Below are 26,595 nucleotides of genomic sequence, written 5' to 3' on the forward strand. Positions count from 1 at the left end.
GAAGCATTTGATTTGATTTGAGTCAGTGTAGTTCAGGTGAGTCAGAGCAGTACAGGAGTCAGTGTAGTTCTGTTGAGTCAGTGGAGTTCAGGTGAGTCAGTGCAGTACAGGAGTCAGTGTAGTTCAGGTGAGTCAGTGGAGTTCAGGTGAGTCAGTGCAGTACAGGAGTCAGTGTAGTTCAGGTGAGTCACAGCAGTACAGGAGTCAGTGTAGTTCAGGTTAGTCAGTGGAGTTCAGGTGAGTCAGTGCAGTACAGGAGTCAGTGTAGTTCAGGTTAGTCAGTGGAGTTCAGGTGAGTCAGTGCAGTACAGGAGTCAGTGTAGTTCAGGTTAGTCAGTGGAGTTCAGGTGAGTCAGTGGAGTTCAGGTGAGTCAGTGCAGTACAGGAGTCAGTGTAGTTCAGGTTAGTCAGTGGAGTTCAGGTGAGTCAGAGCAGTACAGGAGTCAGTGTATGTCAGTGGAGTGGTGTGATCAGAGGGGGTCTTTGTGAGACAGATTACAGCAGTGACGTCGCTAGGCTTCTACTAATGCTACACAGCTGTTTCCTGGCTTTTGAAGGGGATTGAAACGCTCCTCTGAGCCTGGGCTGTAGACTCTCTCACTCAATTCAATTCAATTCAATTCAAGGGGCTTTATTGGCATGGGAAACATGTGTTAACATTGCCAAAGCAAGTGAGGTAGATATTATACAAAAGTGAAATAAACAATACAAATTAACAGTAAACATTACACATACAGAAGTTTCAAAACAATAAAGACATTACAAATGTTATATTATATATATACAGTGTTGTAACAATGTACAAATGGTTAAAGCACACAAGTTAAAATAAATAAGCATAAATATGGGTTGTATTTACATCGGTGTTTGTTCTTCACTGGTTGCCCTTTTCTTGTGGCAACAGGTCACAAATCTTGCTGCTGTGATGGCACACTGTGGAATTTCTCCCAGTAGATATGGGAGTTTATCAAAATTGGATTTGTTTTCAAATTCTTTGTGGATCTGTGTAATCTGAGGGAAATATGTCTCTCTAATATGGTCATACATTGGGCAGGAGGTTAGGAAGTGCAGCTCAGTTTCCACCTAATTTTGTGGGCAGTGTGCACATAGCCTGTCTTCTCTTGAGAGCCATGTCTGCCTACGGCGGCCTTTCTCAATAGCAAGGCTATGCTCACTGAGTCTGTACATAGTCAAAGCTTTCCTTAAGTTTGGGTCAGTCACAGTGGTCAGGTATTCTGCCACTGTGTACTCTCTGTTTAGGGCCAAATAGCATTCTAGTTTGCTCTGTTTTTTTGTTAATTCTTTCCAATGTGTCAAGTAATTATCTTTTTGTTTTCTCATGATTTGGTTGGGTCTAATTGTGCTGTTGTCCTGGGGCTCTGTGGGGTGTGTTTGTGTTTGTGAACAGAGCCCTAGGACCAGCTTGCTTAGGGGACTCTTCTCCAGGTTCATCTCTCTGTAGGTGATGGCTTTGTTATGGAAGGTTTGGGAATCGCTTCCTTTTAGGTGGTTGTAGAATTTAACGGCTCTTTTCTGGATTTTGATAATTAGTGGGTATCGGCCTAATTCTGCTCTGCATGCATTATTTGGTGTTCTACGTTGTACACGGAGGATATTTTTGCAGAATTCTGCATGCAGAGTCTCAATTTGGTGTTTGTCCCATTTTGTGAAATCTTGGTTGGTGAGCGGACCCCAGACCTCACAACCATAAAGGGCAATGGGCTCTATGACTGATTCAAGTATTTTTAGCCAGATCCTAATTGGTATGTTGAAATTTATGTTCCTTTTGATGGCATAGAAGGCCCTTCTTGCCTTGTCTCTCAGATCGTTCACAGCTTTGTGGAAGTTACCTGTGGTGCTGATGTTTAGGCTGAGGTATGTATAGTTTTTTGTGTGCTCTAGGGCAACGGTGTCTAGATGGAATTTGTGGTCCTGGTGACTGGACCTTTTTTGGAACACCATTATTTTGGTCTTACTGAGATTTACTGTCAGGGCCCAGGTCTGACAGAATCTGTGCAGAAGATCTAGGTGCTGCTGTAGGCCCTCCTTGGTTGGTGACAGAAGCACCAGATCATCAGCAAACAGTAGACATTTGACTTCGGATTCTAGTAGGGTGAGACCGGGTGCTGCAGACTGTTCTAGTGCCCGCGCCAATTCGTTGATATATATGTTGAAGAGGGTGGGGCTTAAGCTGCATCCCTGTCTCACCCCACGACCCTGTGTGAAGAAATGTGTGTGTTTTTTGCCAATTTTAACCGCACACTTGTTGTTTGTATACATGGATTTTATAATGTCGTATGTTTTACCCCCAACACCACTTTCCATCAATTTGTATAGCAGACCCTCATGCCAAATTGAGTCGAAGGCTTTTTTGAAATCAACAAAGCATGAGAAGACTTTGCCTTTGTTTTGGTTTGTTTGGTTGTCAATTAGGGTGTGTAGGGTGAATACATGGTCTGTTGTACGGTAATTTGGTAAAAAGCCAATTTGACATTTGCTCAGTACATTGTTTTCATTGAGGAAATGTACAAGTCTGCTGTTAATGATAATGCAGAGGATTTTCCCAAGGTTACTGTTGACGCATATTCCACGGTAGTTATTGGGGTCAAATTTGTCTCCACTTTTGTGGATTGGGGTGATCAGTCCTTGGTTCCAAATATTGGGGAAGATGCCAGAGCTAAGGACGATGTTAAAGAGTTTTAGTATAGCCAATTGGAATTTGTTGTCTGTATATTTGATCATTTCATTCATCACTCTCTTTCTCTCTTTATTTATCTCTGCCTCTCTTTCTCGTTCTTTTCATCCATCACCTCACCACAGCTCAGAGTCCGTCATTGTGATGCCTCCTTCTTGAAGCGCTCTCATCAGTCAACACACACACACACACACACACACACACACACACACACACACACACACACACACACACACACACACACACACACACACACACACACACACACACACACACACACACACACACACACACACACACACACACACACACACACACACACAAAGATATCTACATATATTTCAGGATGTTTTGTATCTCTGGAAATAATCACATGACAGTTTTGAAAACATAACTTGTCCCCCCAAAAAGTGGTCTGTTGGCACAATTTACCCTGGGTATGGGGTAGTTGAGCCACAGGACAGGTAAGTTAAGCTGCTAACAAATTTCTGTACTGAATTAAATATTACCTTTTTAAAACCATGTCTGTCTTTATTTCCCAAACAGAATTCAACACAATCACAATAACTTTTTTGTCTTTTAATAATTTTACACGTCTTTTAAGAGGCTAGACACCTAACAAACACATTTAACATAGGCCAGGTCCTGTTGTTACCTCATATCCCAGCGATAATGGCTTGCATTGTGCCGGGGAAGAAAGCACTTCAATTTGCTCAACTAGCCATTGGCTCAACTTACCCCAAGGCAAACATTTAGACTTTATTAACACAGACAGCTACAAGGATGCACTTTCATGCTAGGTCTAGGACATTATTGAAGTTTATAGAGACCCAACTGATGTACAGAACAATCTTAAAATGATCTACTTTGGTTTAGATGCAAGCATCATGAAACCTCTAACACAATAAATTCATTTGACTTGGTGAACATCCATCTTTTGGACCTAACTTGCTTACCACTTTTTTCATGTGGGTTCTCCCTTCACAGACTCCATACAATTATGACCTCTTCCTAGAAACAAGGGTGGCTCAATTTACCCCACTCTCCCACCTATAAGGAAGGGGAAAATACTGTTTTGCCTTTTTCATTATCCGTATTAAGATAAATGCTGTGCAGGTATGATGTCCATAATGTAATGAAAGGTTTTAAAGAGGGGTGGATTGTATTTATTTTCCATAAGTGTTCTTATGTTGTTGGTTTCTAGTGTAATCATCCTATCACTGTCTCTGAGGTAAATGGATGTGTAATGCCTGTTTGATCAGTCTAGTGAATGTGTGATGTGACTGAAATTTCTTATACATGTTTGTTGGTTCAGTGATTTTACAACTGAAATGCTGCGCATTCCAAGTCTCCAATTTTAATCTGATGTCCTTATTTAATCTGATGTCCTCAAAGCCTGCATCGTCTTCAAGTTGGTCACATTTATTTGCCAGATGTCTGTATGCTTATTTTAACAATATGTAAACCCTCACTGGCTTGTTTTTTAAAGCCTCAAATGAATGTCACAAATTATTTTTAAAATACTTTTATTGTTTCTCACATATACATTTTAAAATAAAGTGTCGACAATCAACAACAAAAGAAGACATCCTCTGGCACAGGCCAGAAAAGACTGAAATGATATCCACCATTGGGCACAGATGTCATTTCAACATCTAGTTTGGATTTACACTTTGATTGTGACGTCAACTATAGTGAATTCAACGAGAAATCAAAAAAAAACTAATGTCACCATGTCATTAAATTTAGGTAAAAAAAAAAAAAATGTTTATAAAAAATACAAATATAATTCCCTTACGTTGATGACTTTTTGCAAATCCAATCAGTTTTCCACGTTGATTCAACATCATATCTTTTTTAAATCTATCTGATGATGTGGAAACAACGTTGATGCAACCGGTTTCTGCCCGGTGGGTTGATACACAACTAAAGCATCAAACCATCAAGTCCTTCAAAAAGACATAAAACATTTCTACAATATTTTACGTTTGCCTTTTCACAGCCAATAACCACAAAATAAAGCTTATGTACATTAATGCTTGCAGAATATCTGTTGGTTGTTCTGCTTGGAAACAATAGAAAATAAAGGGATTGGCACATTCTCCATACCCACAGCCTGGTTAAAATGACATCACAGTAGATGCCACGCCCTGCTCTCACGGCAGAAACGGTTCATCTTTGAGAGTTCGAAGAAAAGGATGACAAGCATGTGGGTGTCACATCAGATCGGACCAAAACTCACTTGACAACAAACAAAAACATAATTCATTGAAAATAGATTAGGCTCAATAGAAAACAGTCCATGGGAGACTAGATAGTGGGTTGTTTACGTCAGCAGAAGCTAGGTAGTTTACAGTGTCCTATAGCAGTGAAACTAGCATAGCCTTGACTGAGTGAGTTAAGGCATTTGTCTTACCATGTTCTGAAACTAGCACACAGTCATTATCAAACACAAGTTTCTCTCCATAATACTTGTAGTATTCACCAGTATCAAATGACACCCTATTCCCACATAGCACACTTCTTTGTCCCTACATAGGGAATATGGTGCCATTTGGAACAATAAAATACAGGTTAAAATAGTAAGGTTAAGTACTCTATGGCTTAGTCCGGTGTCTTTGTTCAGCTGCTCGCGAACACTAACGAACCACATGAAGCCAAACAAACCATTTGAAGCGTGAACTCTGAACCCTGTTTTGGAGGAGAGGGTCAAAGTAAGGCACCTTAAAGAAGATCACTGTGCCTTTGGTTTAATACGTACACCAGTTTTGATTTTGTCGGTTCAATTTACACACGCACACGCAAACACATACTTTAAACTCAAAGCGTACCACCCATTCACAACACCTCTGACTAAGCCTGTCTTGTATGGCCGCTGCTGTTGCACAAGGAAACGAACTGAAACTGCATTCCCCACTGCCAACCACTGGAGGGAGACAACTACACGGTAATGTGATTCTAGACGACAAGAGAAAGAAATGGATGGACAGCATGTTTTATTATAGTGACATTTGAAATCATATTTTAATAGCAGACTAGCCAGAGTTGAAAACTGAGCCAAACCGAACCAGGTAGCAGTAGAGTGTGCTGGGAGCTGAAAGTGCTCTTTTCCCAGAGAGGATCCAAAGACAGGGTCAATCTAAAATAACCCCATATACCCTTGATAGTGCACTACTTTTGATAAAAGTAGTCAAACGTAGTGCACTATATAGGCAATCGAGTGCATTTAAGATGCAACTGGTTAAGCCCCAAGAGCTAAGTGTGCCAGTCTTTCACCACATAAATATCTGTCCGAAAAGTAGGGCACTACATAGGGAATAGGGTGTAATTCGAGCCAGGGCCAGCCGAGTATTTCATGCTGTCTGTCCCATGGTGGTTTCATCAGGCTCTTGTGAGGCGGCTCTCTGCTCAGACCACACTACCATGCTACTTCACAATGGACCAGCAACACATTACGGGGAGGCAGGAGGGACAAAAAGCAGTTGGAAAATGAAACGCACTCCTACTATTGCACCGCACACCACAGCACAACTGAAATGTTAGAAATCACAGAGTTGTGCTTTGGAATAGTATTTTGCTTAGCCAACGCTAATTTGTTCCCTTCATATTTGGAGATTGCAATTAGCTACAGTGTGTGTCCACTTCAATGTGCCTTCGATGTTTAAATGAATGTACTGTTTCACTGGAACTTTATGACCCATTTAAAGTAATGAATTAGGACTAGCTTCAATGCAAGCTGTCATAAAACAGTACACTAGCCTACTGTCGCTCAGATAATTCACTGCTGTGGCTTCTAAGTTGTAAAGATCAACTGTACTTAATATATACTGCTGTTTTCTCCCCCACTTGATGCTAATAGAGTTAGAATACTGTTCTAATGCTGTTCTAATGCTGTTCCCACTAAGCCCCAGTGTTCTCTTTTAAGAGCCATGCCTGGAGCTGAGTTCCAGAGGGGGCAGAGTGAGGGCTGGTTCTACCCCCAGGGGGGAGCATGGTGGTGGGCGAGCTGCCCGTGAGGCCTGGCTTTCTGAGCAAAGCTCTGGTTTTCCCCCGTAGAGAGAGATATTACAGCAGTCAGTTCAGCTGGACTCTGCTCTGTAAACCTCCCAGGTATGGAGCGAACACAGACCGCTCTGGGTCTGCTGCCAAATACACACACACACACACACACACACACACACACACACACACACACACACACACACACACACACACACACACACACACACACACACACACACACACACACACACACACACACACACACACACACACACACACACACACACATCTCTGTTTTACTCCGCCTAACTGGGCTTATCAGAGCTCAATATTACCTAATACTTCCATCTGGAGAGAGAACAAGGAGAGCTAAGTTACAGTTTTATAAGTTGGCTGTGTGTGTGTGATTCAGGGAACAGGTTTCTCTCTACGTACTTTAGTTCTGTGCTCTCTCCTCTATTATTCCTGGTACAGTAGAAGGAGTTCATGTGTCAGCAAACCTTTGGTCCCCACATCACCACACACTACCGTAGGGACTAAGCAAGGATGGACAGAAACCAGAGGTACGACAAACAACAGCAGACACTTGCCTGAGATAAAAGAAACAGATATAGAACACAGACAACATCACAGGGAAAAAATGAAAAGATGTGAGAAAGTAACACGTTTTTTTGAGCTGCTAAAGTGCGGTTGGTTGGGATAGATTGTCAGGAGGGCTGTAGAGTCACATTAGGGGCCCAAGAGGAACCACAGAGGGGTCTGAAGAGGCTGGAGAGTCTCAGTGGGCAATTCTCAAATGTCCCCCTATTCGCTATGTAGTGCACTACTTTGCACTACTTATGACCAGAGCCCCCCCCCCCCCCCCCCCCCCCATGCTAAATTTGCCATGGGGCATCGTAATGATTCTCTGTTTGAAATCAGTTTTAAGTAACATCCGATAACTAGGGATGGGAAAGATGTCTGGACAGAAGGAGAGCACTATATGGGGAATTGGGGTGTCATTTGTCAGCCAGTATGTCAGTCCCCTGGTCTCTTCTCAGGGCTCCAAGCTGCAGACTCTGAGGTCTACAGACTCTTGAGGTCTACAATGGTCTACAGTCCATTGTGTGTGGAGCTGGGTAGAATCACCGTGGGAGGGGCTTAATACCAGCGCCGGGCTACATCTCCCCCAGCCCAGTGAGAGGGAGGGATGGAGGGATAAGGGGAGAGAGAGGGAGGGATGGAGGGGTCACGGAGGAGGGGCCGGCCGCAGGCTCTTGCACTTCATGTCGTCCAGACCCTTCCAGTACTTGTAGTTCTCTGACAGGTGCTCCATGAGGCCAGGTAGACTGGCGAAGGCTGGGGGGGGGGCAGAGGAGAGTGTGAGGTTAACGCCAGCGGAAATGACAGCTGGGGCAACTGGGTCTCAGGCAGCGTGTGTGTCTGTTGTTTACTTCCTAGTTTCCGACTCATTTGTTACCCCTCTGCATGAGCTTGACCTGGCAACCACCCGGCAATGGCCCAGCCCTGACCCTGATTCATTAAAACCTGCTGTGTGAGTGCATATGTGCGATATGATTGTGTGTGTGTGTGTGTGTGTTTGTGTGTGTGTGTTACAAAACTGAAGCACAAAGGCTGCGTTTAGACAGGCAGTCCAATTCTGATCTTTTTTCCACTAATTGGTCTTTTGACCAATCACGTCAGATCTTTTTACAACGGATCTTTTTCACAGCTGATCTGATTAGCCAAAGATCCGAATTGGGCTGCCTGTCTAAACGCGGCCTTTGTGCTTCTGCGTGTGCGTCTGTGAATGTGTGCGCTTTTGTATCCACTTTTTGTGTACTTGTGTGTTTGTGCTATTGTGTGTGTGTACATTAGGTCCTGCTTCACTGCGTCTTGACTTAACCCCTCCGGCCCCCGGATACCCCCCCGCTTCTCCACCCTGTCCCAGTGGCCTCTAGGAACTTTTCCGTGACATCATCAGTTTTATTGAATTTAAACACGTGTTCCCTTCTCTGATGGAGGGGGGTAACCTCCGGCAACACCCCAATGTCAGAGGGAACGGTGAAATGGGGAATAACTGTATACTATCCTCTTTTGACCCATCCCCTTCTCCCTCCCTCTCTCCTTCCTCTGGGCTACTGTGCTCCACTGTGACGTGAGAAGGAAGACTCTACCTCTTTTACAGGGATGGAGGGAATAGAAGAGAGGAGGAGAAGAGAGGAGGGAAGGCATGGGAAAGTTCTATTCCATATTTCCTCCCCCCTCCCTGTGGGTCCTCTGTGTGTGTGTGTGTGTGTGTGTGTGTGTGTGTGTGTGTGTGTGTGTGTGTGTGTGTGTGTGTGTGTGTGTGTGTGTGTGTGTGTGTGTTCTTACCATCCCAAGCGTCAAACATGTCTGTGATGAAGTAGTCTATGAAGGAGATCTGAGACTTGGGGATACTACAGGTGTTCCTGTCAAAGACAGGCATGACCACCGGTAGACCCTGTCTCTTCTCCTCATCAGTCTAAAATATAAGGATAGATTCACACACAGGTTAACACACACACACATACTGTAGTATACAAGAGATATATGTACACAGTCACACCACATACAGATTTATTTTTCCAAAATACTTGTGGATACATTTGCATGTTTGCTAAAATGGTTGTAACACCTGACAATGTTCCAGAAATGCATGACATCTAGTCTACAGCGTGGCCAATGTGTTTCCTAATTTGACTTCTTAAATGAATAAACTTTACATATTGATTAACGGAGATAGTTTTTTTGGGCCACCAAGCCAAAACTGTGATATAATTTAAATTGTGATGGTGAGTAAAAAATGTAAACTAAGGATTTCACAAAAATGTCACATTCTGTCATGAAGAGCACATGTTCAATTTCATTAAAAAAAAGTGTTCCCATCTCAAAAAAGTAAGTGCCTCTTCACCTTAATTAAATAATGAAAAATGGTTATTATTTAAACAAAAACGATACATCCTACAACGCCCCTCAATATGTCAAAGTGTAGTTCTAGGACTTGTGCTTCCAATGAGTGGTATTATATGGCTCTAGAGTGGATGGTTAGCGGTGTTATGTTGCGTAAATAACCAAAATAACCACATCTGGGAAAAATCCACTTGAACGGCCCTCGAACTGGTAATTACTAGTTAAATCAGCCATGAATCCCCTTGTGACAGGGAATGGAAGCTTGTTGTGTGCAACAGTGAGGGGCAATGTAATGTAAGATTCACACACATTTTTCGGTTGGTAAAGCATTCCTAGCTTGTCTATCTAAGGGTAACAGGGTTGACGTGTTATGCTCGACCCGCTCAGTTTTTCAACACAAAAAATCAGAAAATGGCCAAAAAGAGTAGAACCAGCTCACCTTTCTTTACACAATGATTTGACTGTTAGAAGCTCAATGTTTCTTTAGAAATAAATAGAGTTCAATTCACGTAACAGGGTGAACCTTAAAATGAGGCACAGACATAAATGAATCACTAATCACATGAAATAAATAATCATCTTCAGAAATAACTTTGTCAAAGCAACAAAATAACTAGGGCTTTACAACGATGGTGAACACTTGGAGACATTTTGGGGATTAGTGGGTTAAAATCTTCCTTTAAGTCACAAAGTCAAGTCTTTTTTCATAATGAAAATCAGAGTTAATGAATTCTACCTGTGGTCTATATTAAAGGGCACTTCATTTCTTATAACAGGCTTTTACAATTCCATATTGTGCTCAATTTCTACTTAACACTCATTTTGTGGAATGACCCAGTACATATTAAGTTCTGCTCATTGGATGTTGGTTGGAACGCTCTCCTAAAGTTTGTTTGTTGATTTGTCATGTGTACAATGAAAGACGTGGAGTCACTACATGACTGATAATGTATCATGTTTGTTGTCATTTCTGTAGTCATTTAAACGCATGTTAGTGTTTTTAGTATGCTTTTGATATGTGTTAAGTACAATAAAAATGCATTTTGACAAAATATATTGTAGCGGCCGCAGCCTATTAGAACAGGGTTTGATAAACTATAGTTGGGACCCAAAGTGGGTCCTGAGCATGTGAACAGTGGATCGCGAGTTATGAGTAAACATTTATAATGACACACTATTTCTTCTGAATTTGGGTCATTTGAGGACAGTGCATTTCACATTTGGGTCTTGAGCTATTTGCCATACATTTGAATAAAAAAATATATCTCTTACAAATACATTTAAATGCATGTTGGAATATATTTAACAAACCATTTCCAACTAAATTTAAAAATAATAATGACCAAATATATCGATAAATACTTGTAAAAATTATGTCTTTTTTGAAATACATTCAATACATTTTCTGAAGCATTTAACATATATTGTGATATACATTTTATATACGATTATATATACATTTTAAATACATTCTGTAATACATCTGGCATGTATTTAAAAAAAAAATATATATATATATATATATAAATAAAATACATTATCTGGCCAATTTAAAATATTTCACAAGTGTCCTAACTTTTTTATCTAAAATATATTACAAAAAATAAATCTGTATGTGACAACACAAATGCATTTCCCACACTGTATACCACCAGACAGACAGACAGACAGACAGACAAGGTCAGACAGACTGATAGAGGCAGAAAGAGAGAGGCAGAAATGGTAGGGAACAGATCTATTGGTGCACACAGATAGCTGAAGTAGACAGTTGTTAAGGTCAGGATGGCCAGCTGCAGACACTGTCCTATAGCAGGAGAAAAGCCAAAGCTGCTATGACATACTCTCCCGCCTTTCTTAGAGTGTTGAGCCGGGTTAAAACCACACTGAACACAGCTGATTTTAGCTGAAGTTTTGGTTAGGAGTACTACGACCTGCCTCCAAAACCATTTCTAATAGAAATCTTTTTATACACACTGCCCACTCACCTGTGCGAAGTACTCCTGGGAGATGCGTCCAGCCCATTCTATGCAGAGCTCCAGGGGTCTGCAGGGGTTGGCCACGTCAGCACACTTGATCATCATCCTCTTGATCAGCAGCCGGTTCTCTGGGCTGTTCCTGATACTGGCTGGGCCCTCGCTGTCACTGCCTTCACTCTGTTACAGAGAAACACACACAGACAAGGTCAGAATCGCACACAGACAAGGTCAGAGACACAAACACACACGCAAACACACATATAGACGCTTAGCTTTCATTTGACACTACATTTGATACGCTCCTATGAACTTCACATGGTGGTGCTCATGGGTCCTTTTACATGGAACTGACCGTGTGTGTGAATATACACTGACGTACAAAACATTAGGAACACCTGCTCTTTCCATGACATAGAGAGACCAGGTGAATCCAAGTGAAACCTATGATCCCCTATCGATGTCACCTGTTAAATCCACTTCAATTAGTGTAGATGAAGTGGTGGAGTCAGGTTAAAGAAGGATTTTTAAGCCTTTAGACAATTGAGACATGGATGGTGTATGTGTGCCATTCAGAGGGTAAATGGGCAAGACTAAAGATTGAAGTGCCATTGAACGGGGTATGGTAGTAGGTGCCAGGCACACTGGTTTGAGTGTGTCAAGAACTGCAAAGCTGCTGGGGTTTTCACGCTCAACAGTTTGCCGCGTGCGTCAAGAATGATCCACCACCTAGAACAGTTCATTGATAAATGTCAAAATACTTAGCCTGTTATTCCCATTCTCTCATTAATGCTTATGATATATACACTACCGTTCAAAAGTTTGGGGTCACTTAGAAATGTCCTTTTGTTTTAAAGAAAAGCATTTTTTTTGTCCATTAAAATAACATCAGATTGATCAGAAATACAGTGTAGACATTGTTAAAACTTCTTATGGCTGCAATCCCGTTAACGAGATGATATGACAACAGCCAGTGAAAGTGCAGGGCGCCAAATTCAAACAACAGAAATCTCATAATTAAAATTCCTCAAACATACATGTATCTTATACCATTTTAAAGGTAATCTTGTTGTTAATCCCACCAAAGTGTCCGATTTCAAATAGGCTTTACAGTGAAAGCACCACAAACGATTATGTTAGGTCACCGCAAAATCACAGACAAACACAGTCATTTTTCCAGCTAAAGACAGAAGTCACAAAAAGCAGAAATAGAGATCAAATTAATCACTAACCTTTGATGATCTTCATCAGATGACACTCATAGGACTTCATGTAACACAATACATATATGTTTTGTTCGATAAAGTTCATATTTATATCCAAAAACCTCAGTTTACATTGGCGCCATGTTCAGAAATGCCTCCAAAATATCTGGAGAAATTGCAGAGAGGCCGTCAAATAACATAAATACTCATCATAAACTTTGATGAAAGATACATGTTTTACATAGAATTAAAGATACACTTGTTCTTAATGCAACCGCTGTGTCAAATTTCAAAAGCTTTACGGCAAAAGCACAATATTCAATAATCTGAGAACAGCATTCAGCCACAAAAGGAAGCCATACAGTTACCCGCCAAATTGTGCAGTCAACAAAACACATAAAAAGCATTATAAATCTTCATTTACCTTTGCTGATCTTCGTCGGAATGCACTCCCAGGACTCCCACTTCCACAAGAAATGTTTGTTTTGTTCGGTAATGTCCATCATTTATGTCCAAATAGCTATTTTTGTTAGCGTCTTTGGTAAACAAATCCAAAGTCAGGAAGCACGTTCACTAAAAGCAGACGAAATGTCAAAAAGTTCCGTAACAGTCAGTAGAAACATGTCAAATGATGTATTGAATCAATCTTTAGAATGTTTTTAACATAAATCTTCAGTAACGTTCCAACCGGAGAATTACATTGACTTCAGATGTGCGATGGAACAGAGCTCCCTCTCATGTGAACGCCCATGGTCAGCGCATGGTCAGGTCATGATAGACCTGACTAATTCCTGTCTCCTTCGGCCCCACTTCACAGTAGAGGCACCAGACAAGGTTCTACAGACTGTTGACATCTAGTGGAAGCCGTAGGAAGTGGAAACTCATCCATATCCCACTGTGTATTCAATAGGGGCTTGGTTGAAAATTGACCAACCTCAGAATTCCCACTTCCTGTTTGGATTTTTTCTCAGGTTTTTGCCTGCCATATGAGTTCTGTTATACTCACAGACATCATTCAAACAGTTTTAGAAACTTCAGAGTGTTTTATATCCAATACTAATAATAATATCCATATATTAGCAACTGGGACTGAGGAGCAGGCAGTTTACTATGGGCACCTCTGTGCACCTTTCATCCAAGATACTCAATACTGCCCCTGCAGCCATAAGAAGTTATTAACAACTTACAGACGGTAGGCAATTAAGGTCACATTTATGAAAACTTAGGACACTAAAGAGGCCTTTCTACTGACTCTGAAAAACACAAAAAGAAAGATGCCCAGGGTCCCTGCTCATCTGCGTGAACGTGCCTTAGGCATGCTGCAAGGAGGCATGAGGACTGCAGATGTGGCCAGGGCAATAAATTGCAATGTCTGTACTGTGAGACGCCTAAGCCAGTGCTACAGGGAGACAGGACGGACAGCTGATCATCCTCGCAGTGGCACCACGTGTAACAACACCTGCACAGGATCGGTACATCAGAACATCACATCTGCAGGACAGGTACAGCACTACCTGAGTTACACCAGGAATGCACAATCCTTCCATCAGTGCTCAGACTGTCCACAATAGGCTGAGAGAGGCTGGACTGAGGGCATGTAGGCCTGTTGTAAGGCAGGTCCTCCCCAGACATCACCGGCAACAACGTCGCCTATGGGCACAAATCCACCGTCGCTGGACCAGACAGGACTGGCGAAAAGTGCTCTTCACTGACGAGTCGCGGTTTTGTCTCACCAGGGGTGATGGTCGGATTCGCGTTTATCGTTGAAGGAATGAGCGTTACGCCGAGGCCTGTACTCTGGAGCGGGATCGATTTGGAGGTGGAGGGTCCATCATGGTCTGGTGTGTCACAGCATCATCGGACTGTGCTTGTTGTCATTGCAGGCAATCTCAACGCTGTGCGTTACAGGGAAGACATCCTCCTCCCTCATGTGGTACCCTTCCTGCAGGCTCATCCTGACATGACCCTCCAGCATGACAATGCCACCAGCCATACTGCTCGTTCTGTGCGTGATTTCCTGCAAGACAGGAATGTCAGTGTTCTGCCATGGCCAGCGAAGAGTCCGGATCTCAATCCCATTGAGTACATCCGGGACCTGTTGGATCGGAGGGTGAGGGCTAGGGACATTCCCCCCAGAAATGTCCAGAAACTTGCAGGTGCCTTGGTGGAAGAGTGGGGTAATATCTCACAGCAAGAACTGGCAAATCTGGAGCGGTCCATGAGGAGGAGATGCACTGCAGTACTTAATGCAGCTGGTGGCCACACCAGATACTGACTGTTACTTTTGATTTATTTTGACACCCCCTTTGTTCAGGGACACATTATTCCATTTCTGTTAGTCACATGTCTGTGTAACTTGTTCAGTTTATGTATCAGTTGTCGAATCTTGTTATGTTCATACAAATATTTACACATGCTAAGTTTGCTGAAAATAAATGCAGTTGACAGTGAGAGGACGTTTCTTTATTTGCTGAGTTTATACGTATATATATATTAGTATTTTCCGTTCCCACACCACGATGAGCATATGTTAATGACTTTATTATATAATAATAAACTGCACACGGACGCTAGCACACACACACAAACACACACATACACAGAGAAGTCTGTGTCTTACATTTGAGCTGGACTCCTCGATGGCAGCCATTGGTTTGTTGATGCTGTTGGCAAACTTGTTGACATGTTCAAAATGGCGGGTCATCTCTGTAGCCAGCACCATGTCAATGATGGCCTGCCTCAATGTCCGGAACTGAGTCCTAATATAAACACACACAGAGAGGCGGGTTACAGGACCAGGATAATCAACTGTCCTCAATGTTTTCAAAGAAGTTCTAGGTTCATACAAATCTAGAAGTGAATCACATCACATGATATGTTCCAGGGTAATAACCCAACATGCTCCATATCTGACGCCAGTGGTTTAGTGATCCCTCTTATGGCGTAGAGGAAGAGGCATGTCAATTCATTCTTCTGACAAGGACATGGCCTCTGGTTAGGAATTCTACTGTAGAAACACTTTAAGCTTCATGTGGAAACCACCTTTTACTTTCCTAAACTCTATGTGACTCTAGCCTGGTCCCAGAATATGTTTGTGCTGTCTTGCCAACTCTTATGCTCATTGTCATGCCGGTGACATTGACCATAGGAGTTTGCAAGACAGCACAAACATATGGAAGACAGCACAAACAGATATGGGACTAGGCTAGGCTGTCGATGTTCTCGAAGATGTTGCTCTAAGCTCTGTGTGACTGTACCTGTCGATGTTCTTGAAGATGTTGCTCTTGCTGTCCCTGACGGTGAGTTGGAAGGCGAGGGCGGCGTGGTGACTCTCTAACACAGCTGTGTCATTGTACAGGATGGCCAGCTCACTTCCTGCGTTGCACAGGAAGCTGTTGGTCCTCCCCGGGTGGTCCACGTCATGGACCGTTGCCGCGATCAATGCAGCCACCTCGTCCAGTTGGTCTAGACTGCCCTGAGAAAACGATACAACCAGGAAGTAATGTTACTCAACTACAAGGAATAGAAATTTGACATTTTTAGAAATTTTTTGATAGCTTTGTTTTGGAGTGCTCGAGTACTTGGAAAAAAAGAAGCAATTACAGCCTCAAGTCTTCTTGGGTGTGACGCTACAAGCTTGGCACACCTGTATTTGGGGAGTTTCTCCCATTCTTCTCGGCGGTTCCTCTCAAGCTCTGTCAGGTTGGATGGGGAGTGTCGCTGCACAGCTATTTTCAGGTCTTTCCAGAGATGTTCGATCGGGTTCAAGTCCGGGCTCTGGCTGGGTCACTCAAGGATATTCAGAGACTTGTCCCGAAGCCACTCCTGCGTTGTCTTGGCTGTGTGCTTAGGGTTGTTGTCCTGTTGGAAGTTGAAACTTCGCCCCAGTCTGAGGTCCTGAGCGCTCTGGAGCAGGTTTTCATCAAGGATCTCTCTGTACTTTTCTCCGTTTATCTTTCCCCACAGCATGATGCTGCTACCACCATGCTTCACCATAGGAATGGTGCCAGGTTTCCTCCAGACATGACGCTTGGCATTCATGCCAAAGAGTTCAATCTTGGTTTCATCAGACCAGAGAATATTGTTTCTCATGGTCTGAGAGTCTTTAGGTGCCTTTTCGCAAACTCCAAGTGGGCTGTCACGTGCCTTTTACTGAGAAGTGGCTTCCATCTGGCCACTTTACCATAAAGGCCTGATTGGTGGAGTACTGCAGAGATGGTTGTCCTTCTGGAAGATTCTACCATCTCCACAGAGGAACACTGGAGCTCTGTCAGAGTGACCATTGGGTTCTTGGTCACTTCCCTGACCAAGGCACTTCTCCCTCGATTGCTCAGTTTGGCCGGGCGGCCAACTCTAGGAAGAGTCTTGGTGGTTCCAAACTTTTCCATTTAAGAATGATGGAAACCACTGGGTTCTTGGTGACCTTCAATGCTGCAGAAATGTTTTGGTGTCCTTCCCCAGATCTGTGCCTCGACACAATCCCGTCTCGGAGATCTACGGATAATTCCTTCGACCTCGTGGCTTGGTTTTTGCTCTGACATGCACTGTCAACTGTGGGACCTTATATAGACAGGTGTGTGCCTTTCCAAATCATGTCCAATCAATTGAATTTACCACATCTCAAGGATCATCTCAAGGATGAACAATGGAAACAGGTTGGACCTGAGCTCAATTTCGAGTCTCATAGCAAAGGGTCTGAATAATTACGTAAATAAGGTATTTCTATTTGCAAACATTTCTAGAAACCTGTTTTCAATTTGTCATTATGGGGTATTGTGTGTAGATTGATGAGGAACATGTTTTATTTAATTAATTTTAGAACAAGACTGTAATGTAACAGAATGTGGGAAAAGTCAAGGGGTCTGAGTACTTTCTGAAGGCGCTGTATATGCCAACAGTGCGCAACAATGCATAATTTATCATAACCATTACAGATAACAAATACTAATTGCAAAATTTCCCTGTATATATTCAGTCAATAAAAAAACAAGTGCCATTTAAGATGAATTTATTGCAACCGGCAGGTAGCCTAGTGGTTAGAGTGTTGGGCCAGTAACCGAAAGGTTGCAAGATCGAATCCTTGAGCTGATCAGGTACAAATCTGTCGTTCTGCCCGAGAACAAGGCAGTTAACCCAATGTTCCTAGGCTGTCATTGAAAATTAGATTTTTTTCTTAACTGACTTGCCTTGTTAAAGTAACAAACTGATTATATTGTGGAACACAATCTTCAAAAAGCTTGCTTTGGCATAGCACTGTTTTGTTAATTTAGCAGACAAGACGCTCCTATTTCCCGAGCCTTTATACCAGTTAAGACAACTATTTTATGCCAGTGCGAAGTGATGCGCATCTCGTGTCTGGAACAGTTATTTTCAAAGAGTGATAATTTGAAACGGGGCCGAATTTGGTGAGTTAAAAGAAAACATGTTCAGGTTACAAACCAAAATGTCTTCTTTTATGTACATACGTTCAAATTTAGTTTATTCTGCCTGTTCTTTGGAATTTTCTAAAATGGATTCACAATTCCACATTTGAACACTGCACGGTGATGAGTTACAGCCATGGCATCAGTTTGGTGAGTCGGCCTATGCTTAATGATTCTGATGAAAATACACTCTTTGTCTTGATTAAACCAATGTTTTTGCATATTTTCATATTTTATTGTCTATGTTTGTGGTTATAGCCAGGGATGGCAAAAATGACAAAATACAATGACAAAATACCATAAAGATCAATGTATTTAATCAAAATACAAGACTGCAACAACATTCTCAATAACAGTAACAAAAAAAGTTGTTCTTGCTATGATATGTAGTTTATCTACCTTAGTTGGGCAAGTCACTCTGGATAAAAATGTAAATGTATATGTGAAAAGGAACATGTCAAAATGAACTGCAAAGCACACTGGGTATTATTGGCCTTGTTTTGGGGTGGAGCTCATTAGAATATACTCAGCATGCTTTGCAATTGTTCATTGTTCATACAAAACAGAAAATACGTTGAAGTGTAGTTCAGCCCAGTGAAATTCAAAATACAAAATACTCAGAAGAAATGAAAAATACGTATTTCAAATACATGTAACAGAAATACTGCAATCTCTGGTTATAGCCTAAACTAACCAATACTAAATGGCACTAGTAGTTCGCAAAGTAGCCTAAGCCGGAAAATAGACGGGAAGCAATTATTCCAAAACTGCAGCGTTCGTTGTTAGAACACATATTTCCCTATTTCAGTCAACCAGTCCATTTTGAATTTGTGATAAAACTGTCATCATTTGGCAAGGAGTGTAGCTTGTGTATCCCATCAGTTGGATACACTTTTATAGGCATTTACATCTGTAGACCTAATGGAAGTGTAACAGTATAACTTTAGACCGTCCCCTCGCCCCGACCCGGGCGCGAACCAGCGAACCTCTGCACACATCAACAACTGACACCCACGAAGCGTCGTTACCCATCGCTCCACAAAAGCCGCGGCCCTTGCAGAGCAAGGTGCAACCCTACTTCTAGGTTTCAGAGCAAGTGACGTAACTGATTGAAACGCTACTAGCGCGTACCCGCTAACTAGCTAGCCATTTCACATCCGTTACACTCACCCCCCTTTCAACCTCCTCCTTTTCCGCAGCAACCAGTGATCCGGGTCAACAGCATCAATGTAACAGTATAACTTTAAACCGTCCCCTCGCCCCGACCCGGGCGCGAACCAGCGAACCTCTGCACACATCAACAACTGACACCCACGAAGCGTCGTTACCTATCGCTCCACAAAGGCCACGGCCCTTGCAGAGCAAGGTGCAACCCTACTTCTAGGTTTCAGAGCAAGTGACGTAACTGATTGAAACGCTACTAGCGCGTACCCGCTAACTAGCTAGCCATTTCACATCCGTTACAGAAGCTTGTTTGCGCACTCAGCACGCGTGTGTAGAGGCAGCGGTCGGAACGCAATTGAGTGATTGAGACACGGAGGGGAAAGGGGATTTAGTGAGAAGAACTGTGTGACGCTTGGCTTGGTTTCTTTTTTTGTTGTGCACCGCAAATGCACATGTACAAATGGAACACTAGAGTCAAAGCAAACGAACGTTGTCTTCAAGAAAACATTTCGATCTCTTGTTAAAGATCAAGTTTGGACGCCCGTTTGAGTGCTCGATTACTCATGCCCAATTGTCTGAGATCGTGCATAAGCTATAAATACTGTGTAAACTCTCTCTCAGCATAACCTCATACTCAACAAAGGAATAATACCTAAAAAATGCACGCAATGCGAGCACAACTAATAATAATAATCACTAGCAAATGTTCACTTTATGACAAGAAGAGGAGATATTTATTGGAGGGGATAAGCGGGGAGAAAAGAAAGGCAATGTATTAGGATCTCAATGCCCTCAAGGCAAAACACGTATTGACTGAGTCCAATATGAAGACAATAAAAACATCCCCACTACAACTCTCACTGGTCACTGACATACATTCATCTCCTGCCAAGCAAAGCAAACTGATACTCTACACGCTGTTGAAAACACATGGCAGGGAATTACATAGATCAATGTATCAGTCAACACACTGAGATGTCAGGCCGTGATAATGTTGCGCTGATACATTCAAGCTAGCTGGTGTCAGTAGTCCTTTCACTTGTGAAAGTAGTTTACGTGTGCACATCCAACCAATCTCTAGGTACAGTGCACTGTTGTATCCTTCCATAGCATATTGCAGGTGTGACCGAAAGGTCTTCATCAGGCCTCTGAGGAGAGTCTTTATCTCTGTGTGTGTGTGTGTGTGTGTGTGTGTGTTTGGCCTACCTTGACCTTCTCCTTGCGTAGGAAGTAGGCTGTAGCGTGGAGGACGTCAGCGGCGTGGGTGGAGTTGTGGTAGGAGTTGGAGGCGTGGTAATTAGCCTCTATGACCTGGAGCCAGCAGCGTAGAGTAGCCTCACTGCAGCTCAGGAACTCACACACCCCGAACCGAGCAAAGATTTTCAAGCCCAGGTAGGTCAGAGGTCTGCGGGGATGACAGAGAGAGGACAGGGGAGATAGATGAGTGATAGAGAGAGGGTGTTCGTTCAAGTCCCTTCTGTATTGGTCTCTCTCTCTCTCTCTCTCTCTCTCTCTCTCTCTCTCTCTCTCTCTCTCTCTCTCTCTCTCTCTCTCTCTCTCTCTCTCTCTCTCTCTCTCTCTCTCTCTCTCTCTCTCTCTCTCTCTCTCTCTCTCTCTCTCTCTCTCTCTCTCTCTCTCTCTCTCTCTCTCTCTCTCTCTCTCTCTCTCTCTCTCTCTCTCTCTCTCTCTCTCTCTCTCTCTCTCTCTCTCTCTCTCTCTCTCTCTCTCTCTCTCTCTCTCTCTCTCTCTCTCTCTCTCTCTCTCTCTCTCTCTCTCATCTCCTCCCTCCGTACCTCTTACAGGTGACAGCTTCCAGCTCCAGGATGTTAAACTCCCATTGGTCTTCGCCATCCAGCATCTCAGCGATGGCCGGAGGGATGTCATTCAGCGTTACTGGGATGGCCAACTGACTCTGGCTCAAATCTGTAGACACACACACATGCACCCATTCGTTCACGCGCGTGCACAAGCATTGATTTATTGATTGATCAATTGATTGATTGCATTTGGGACATTTGAGAGCAATACGCAACAACAACAATTTCCAATTTAGTCCTCAGCTGTATGCCTAAGTTACTTAGCAACACTGCCTCATGGTAAAGGGTCAAATACAGGTATACTAAGAAGTCTACTAAGGTCTATTAAGAAATGCAAGGGGCAAAAAGCACATGCTGCTTCCTAAAGATTAGCAGGAGAGGACTTTTTTGGACTTCTCAGCAGTGCCCTTCCATTTCTCAGAAAGAAGACGTAATTACGTAATTCTCTCTCCCATCGCGACTTAAACAAATAGAAGTGGATTACGCAATGACTGCCGATGGACTAGACTCCAACTGATTAAATAAACGATCTGAGACATTTTGTATTTTCCATCACTCTGCAGACAGACAGAGGTCCATACACTAAATGTCCCCCATCACGTGTAGTACTGTGAACGGTTCCAGTGTAATTACATTTCATGAAAAAAAATACATTATGCAACACAAATATACCACTAAAACGACACATTATTAGACTCAGTTTGTGTGGTTAGAGTGAACCCCAGGGTCCTAGATGTAAGTAGCAGTCGTATTCTGGTAGGATAATGAATAAATATCATATTTATGTGATGTTTTATGAGGAAACAGACTGGTGCTTACTTGGAAAAGTACTTTTGGAGAAGACATACTCGTTGCCAGACAGTCTCCGTAAGCCGTCCTGCAGAAGGAAAAAGACGACAAATCACTCTCTTTTGGTACTGTATATCGCAAATCTGGCTAATAACAACATATTTGACATTGTACAATGACTTCAGCATTCTAATTCACCCAACGAGACATATCCCACATAACTCAGGAACTCTTGTGTTTGAGTATTGTGTTTGTGAGAATAGGAGGGGAGGGGAGTTGAGGAGAGATGAGGGGAGATGAGGAGAGGTGAGGAGAGGTGAAGAGAGGTGAGGTGAGGAGAAGTAAAGAGAGGAGAGTGGAGAAAGGAGAGGTGAAGAGAGGAGAGGTGAGGAGAGGAGAGGTGAGGAGAGATTATGAGGAGAGGTGAGGAGAGGAGAGGTGAGGAGAGATTATGAGGAGAGGTGAGGAGAGGAGAGGTGAGGAGAGGTTATGAGGAGAGGTGAGGAGAGGAGAGGTGAGGAGAGATTATGAGGAGAGGTGAGGAGAGTTAAATTCCCTGTACGACAAACAGTCTATAACTCTCTGTTTCAGGACGTTGATCACTGTGAATGTAATGGATGTTTAATGGATCTCAGTGTGTGTGTGTGTGTGTGTGTGTGTGTGTGTGTGTGTGTGTGTGTGTGTGTGTGTGTGTGTGTGTGTGTGTGTGTGTGTGTGTGTGTGTGTGTGTGTCATAGTGGGTCTCTGTCTGTCTGCCTGTGTGAGACTGGACGAATGGCACCCAACCACTTCAAATGTTGTGGACCAACCTAAAATAATTTACATTTTCTTATAACCCTTTTAAATTATATTGAATTGTGTGAATCCTGTTGTAAATAAAGCTATGTTTGTAGCCATTGTCCAGTCTGAAGCCTTGACCCAGGAGGAATCACATTCCTAACTCCAACTTAACCTGAGCCCTATTCAATCAAAACCTGCAGCCAGGAGTTTCCGGGACAAACCCCGGAAACTCACTAAATTAAACATGCTTTTACATGGTGTGGGAATTTTCAATTTTTCATGTATCCTAAAAACTGGTTCCAGACTTTGATTAAATTGGGCCTGTGAAGGAATGTGTGTGTACGTGTGTGTGTGTGTAAGTATGTTTGTGTGTGTGTGTGTGTGTGTGTGTGTGTGTGTGTGTGTGTGTGTGTGTGTGTGTGTGTGTGTGTGTGTGTGTGTGTGTGTGTGTGTGTGTGAGAGCGTGTCTGTAGCCCCTAACTCACGCTCATGAGCCCCCCTACAAGGTCGTTGGTGTGTGGGTCGTCCTCCTTGGAGGCCAGCTGAGGAGAGTAGAGCTCTGTGGTCCTCAGGATCTCCAGGACCCGGTCCAGCGCCTCCGCTACGGACACCGGACTGGACTCCTGAGCCGCGTTGATGATGTTGATCACCTGGAGGAGGGAGATGTAGCACACAGTTACATTTTATTTAACACACACACACACACACACACACACACACACACACACACACACACACACACACACACACACACACACACACACACACACACACACACACACACACACACACACACACACACACACACACACACACACACACACACACACACACAGCACTGAGGGAAACGTCACTCATCAGCCAGAAGCCAGTCTTTCTTTGAGCCTGTTTCAGGGAGCTCTGCATGTGATGCCGTAGAAATCATGTCGGGAACCAAATAGACAAATAAAGCAGCTAGTCAGAGAAGATAGGAACATCATAAAGCCTAGAGTTACACTCTGGTCTCTGGAGAGGCTTTCAGTCATAGGCTGATCCCAGATCTGTGCAATTAAACAAGGCCTTCACCTATCCCATCAAATCACCATCCATTCCTGTTGAACTCTCGTCAGTGAATTGGTTTTTTATTTAAAACTCAGACTGGCACAAGAGTCAGATTAGACTGACAGATCTTTCAACTCTGTTGTCACAATCATTAGAATCTTCAGGTCAAACCTGACGTTGTAATCAAGGCTGGTGCTTGCCAATCAGGTTTATTGGACACTGTTCAGTCAGATGGACAGACTTCGAGTTTCACTGGCCACAGAACTGTAAACAGCTTGAAATTGCATAACATTCCAAGAATGTTTGCAAATGTTCAGAGAACACCGTTTGGAGAACTTTCCATCGGTTTCTCAGAGCACTATTCCGGGAACATTCCTGTGACATTCTGAGAACCATCAATTGTCAGTTGGGTCGGCTAGAAGTTATGTCCCAACAATATGGGAACTTCAAACCACACTTGTTGTGTCCCAGATCTTCGCCATGTGATGTGGTCTTTCTGTGGTTGAGAGGGCTCTGAAAAGATATGTTGAACTTTCTATTGCCTCTGATAGGTCTTCATCCTCGCGCTAGCTTCAGGGAGTGTCAGGTATGGTTCTAGGAACATCCTCTATTGGTTTGGAAGGAGCACAGAGTGGGAAAGGAGAGGAGAATGTGTCTGTGTGTGTGTGGGTTGGTTGGTTCTTCTATCCTTGTGGCGACCTAAAATCCCCCAAATTTCCCACAAGGATAGTAAAACAAGGACAATTCTCCCTCGTGGGGACATGTCCCATGTCCCCATGAGGACAAAGGTTATTTTCAGCTTAGGGGTTAGGTTTAGGGTTAAAATTACTGTTAAGGTAATGGTTTAGTGGTTAGGTTTAGAGTTAGGAGTTAAGTTTAGGGTTTGGATTAGGGTTACGTGTTAAGTTTAGGATTAGGGTTAAATTTAGGGTTATGTTAAGGGTAAGTAAGGGTTAGGGTTAGGGGCTAGGGAAAATAGGACTTTGAATGGAAATGAATTTTAGGTCCCCACGAGGATAACGTGTGTGTGTGTGTGTGTGAGTGTGTGGCGTCTGTGTGCACTGTACCTTGGTGATGGGGGCCTCTATGGTCATTGAGTGGATTCTGGCTACAGATGAGTACCTGCGGTTTTGCAGACTGGGTGCTGGAGACAACAAGACATAAGTTATCAGGACTACAGTACTATAACATACTCGTCTTCCAGTCAAACATTTCATTCTAGTTGATATTATATGAGCTTGTGAACTGAATCATGTATGACGGACGTAGCACATCAGACCACTGGACCTGTGGTGGCAGGCTGCTCTGTACAATGATGTGTTATGTACAGTTGGGTCCAAAATTATTGCCACCCTTGATAAATACGAGCAAAAAAGACTGTATAAAATTAATTATATAAACAGTGAGCTATATTGTACACTCCAAAAGAATTGGGAAATTATATTATTTTATACAAATACAATTGCTCAGAGAAATAAATAATAATAAAAACAATTGAAAAAAAGATAGGTTCAAAATGATTGGCACTCCTGTTTTCAATAGTCTAGCACCCTCCTCTTGCGAGGATAATGACACTGAGTCTTTTTCTGAAATGTTTTCTGAGATTGGAGAACACGTTGGGAGAGATCTTAGACCCTTCCACCATTCAGAATCTTTCCAGATCCTTGATATCCTTTGTCTGCTGTTATGGACTCCCCTCGTCAATTCAGACGAGAGAGAGAAAGAGAGAGTAAGAGAGAGAGAGAGGTTGGAGGACAAGAGAAGCACCACTTCAGCCCAGCGAATGAAAATAGCAGCAGCTGCGTCATAGTAAGGGGGATGTCATCAGAGGCCAACAGCTCAACTGCCTTCCATAATGTACTATAATCTGACTCATTTTGTTCTCTGATCCTCCCGCTCTCCTCATCCCCCTTTCTCTTTACCTCCTTCCTCTCTCTATCTTCCCCCTCTCTCTGTGTCCTTCTCCTTAGGTCCTGTGTGGCTTAGTTGGTGGCTCGCAACGCCCGGGTTGTGGGTTCAATTCGCAGGGGAGGGGGACCAGTAGAGAGCCTCTGCTAAATGACCCAAAAAATGTAAATTCTTGTCTCTATATTTGTCTTCCCCTATCTCCATTGAGATCCCTCACTCAGTGTTCTCTTACCATTTCTCACAGACGCACGCACAGTACCCTGGTGTTCATACACACTCACCATCACTGCCACGTGAGCTGATTGACCTGGTATCAACCGACTCTTTCCTCCTGTCTCTGTGACGCAGGGAATGGCTCTCTGGGAAGAGAAAGAAATCAGGATGACGGACGATATGACCCAGATTAGGACTGAGACAATTTCTTAAAGATAGACAACGGCCTCACTTCTCGTCGCCTATGAGGGTTCAGTGTTCAACGTTGCAGTTGAGATAAGTTGTCTGAAATCATTACGTGACGGAGGGGGGTTCAGGGATTTTGTCTCACGAAACAAGTCCCCGAAAGTTACATCAGTGGCTTTATGATGAATTAAAAGATTAAAGAGAGGGAGTGTAGCTTACCTGACTGGGAATGTTCTCCATCTTTGTTGATCTTATGGACCTGAGACACACAATAACAGGAGAAATGCAGTTTGATATGGACCATATCACAGACAGAGAGAGAGGGAGAGAGAGGGAGAGAGAGAGAGAGAGGGAGAGAGAGAAAGAGAGAGCATGAGTGCATTAGTAGATCTGGCTGGCGTTTTGTAAGAAAGAGTTCCTCCTGCAGTTTTATTGTGCAATCTTTCGACCCGCCGGTCTGTCAGGCTGCTGTGAGTTTTCCTCTCT

General features: G+C 43.1%; 1 protein-coding gene across 1 annotated transcript in view; it reads right to left on the reverse strand.

The window, feature by feature from the left end:
* Positions 1-7,925: 7,925 nt before the first annotated feature.
* The window catches only part of LOC120021877 (high affinity cAMP-specific and IBMX-insensitive 3',5'-cyclic phosphodiesterase 8B-like), an 80,020-nt gene continuing 61,350 nt past the window's right edge, over positions 7,926-26,595 (reverse strand). The window contains exons 11-22 of the mRNA XM_038965721.1: positions 26,329-26,368; positions 25,992-26,069; positions 24,870-24,946; positions 23,247-23,411; positions 22,024-22,069; positions 21,169-21,298; positions 20,582-20,780; positions 16,046-16,263; positions 15,422-15,547; positions 11,596-11,761; positions 9,053-9,182; positions 7,926-8,035 (exon numbers count right to left, since the gene is read on the reverse strand). Of these exons, the coding sequence (XP_038821649.1) occupies positions 7,926-8,035; positions 9,053-9,182; positions 11,596-11,761; positions 15,422-15,547; positions 16,046-16,263; positions 20,582-20,780; positions 21,169-21,298; positions 22,024-22,069; positions 23,247-23,411; positions 24,870-24,946; positions 25,992-26,069; positions 26,329-26,368 (1,485 nt within the window). The remainder of the gene's footprint in view (positions 8,036-9,052; positions 9,183-11,595; positions 11,762-15,421; positions 15,548-16,045; positions 16,264-20,581; positions 20,781-21,168; positions 21,299-22,023; positions 22,070-23,246; positions 23,412-24,869; positions 24,947-25,991; positions 26,070-26,328; positions 26,369-26,595) is intronic.

Source organism: Salvelinus namaycush, chromosome 26 (genome assembly GCF_016432855.1).
Source record: "Salvelinus namaycush isolate Seneca chromosome 26, SaNama_1.0, whole genome shotgun sequence".
Taxonomy (NCBI): domain Eukaryota; kingdom Metazoa; phylum Chordata; class Actinopteri; order Salmoniformes; family Salmonidae; genus Salvelinus; species Salvelinus namaycush.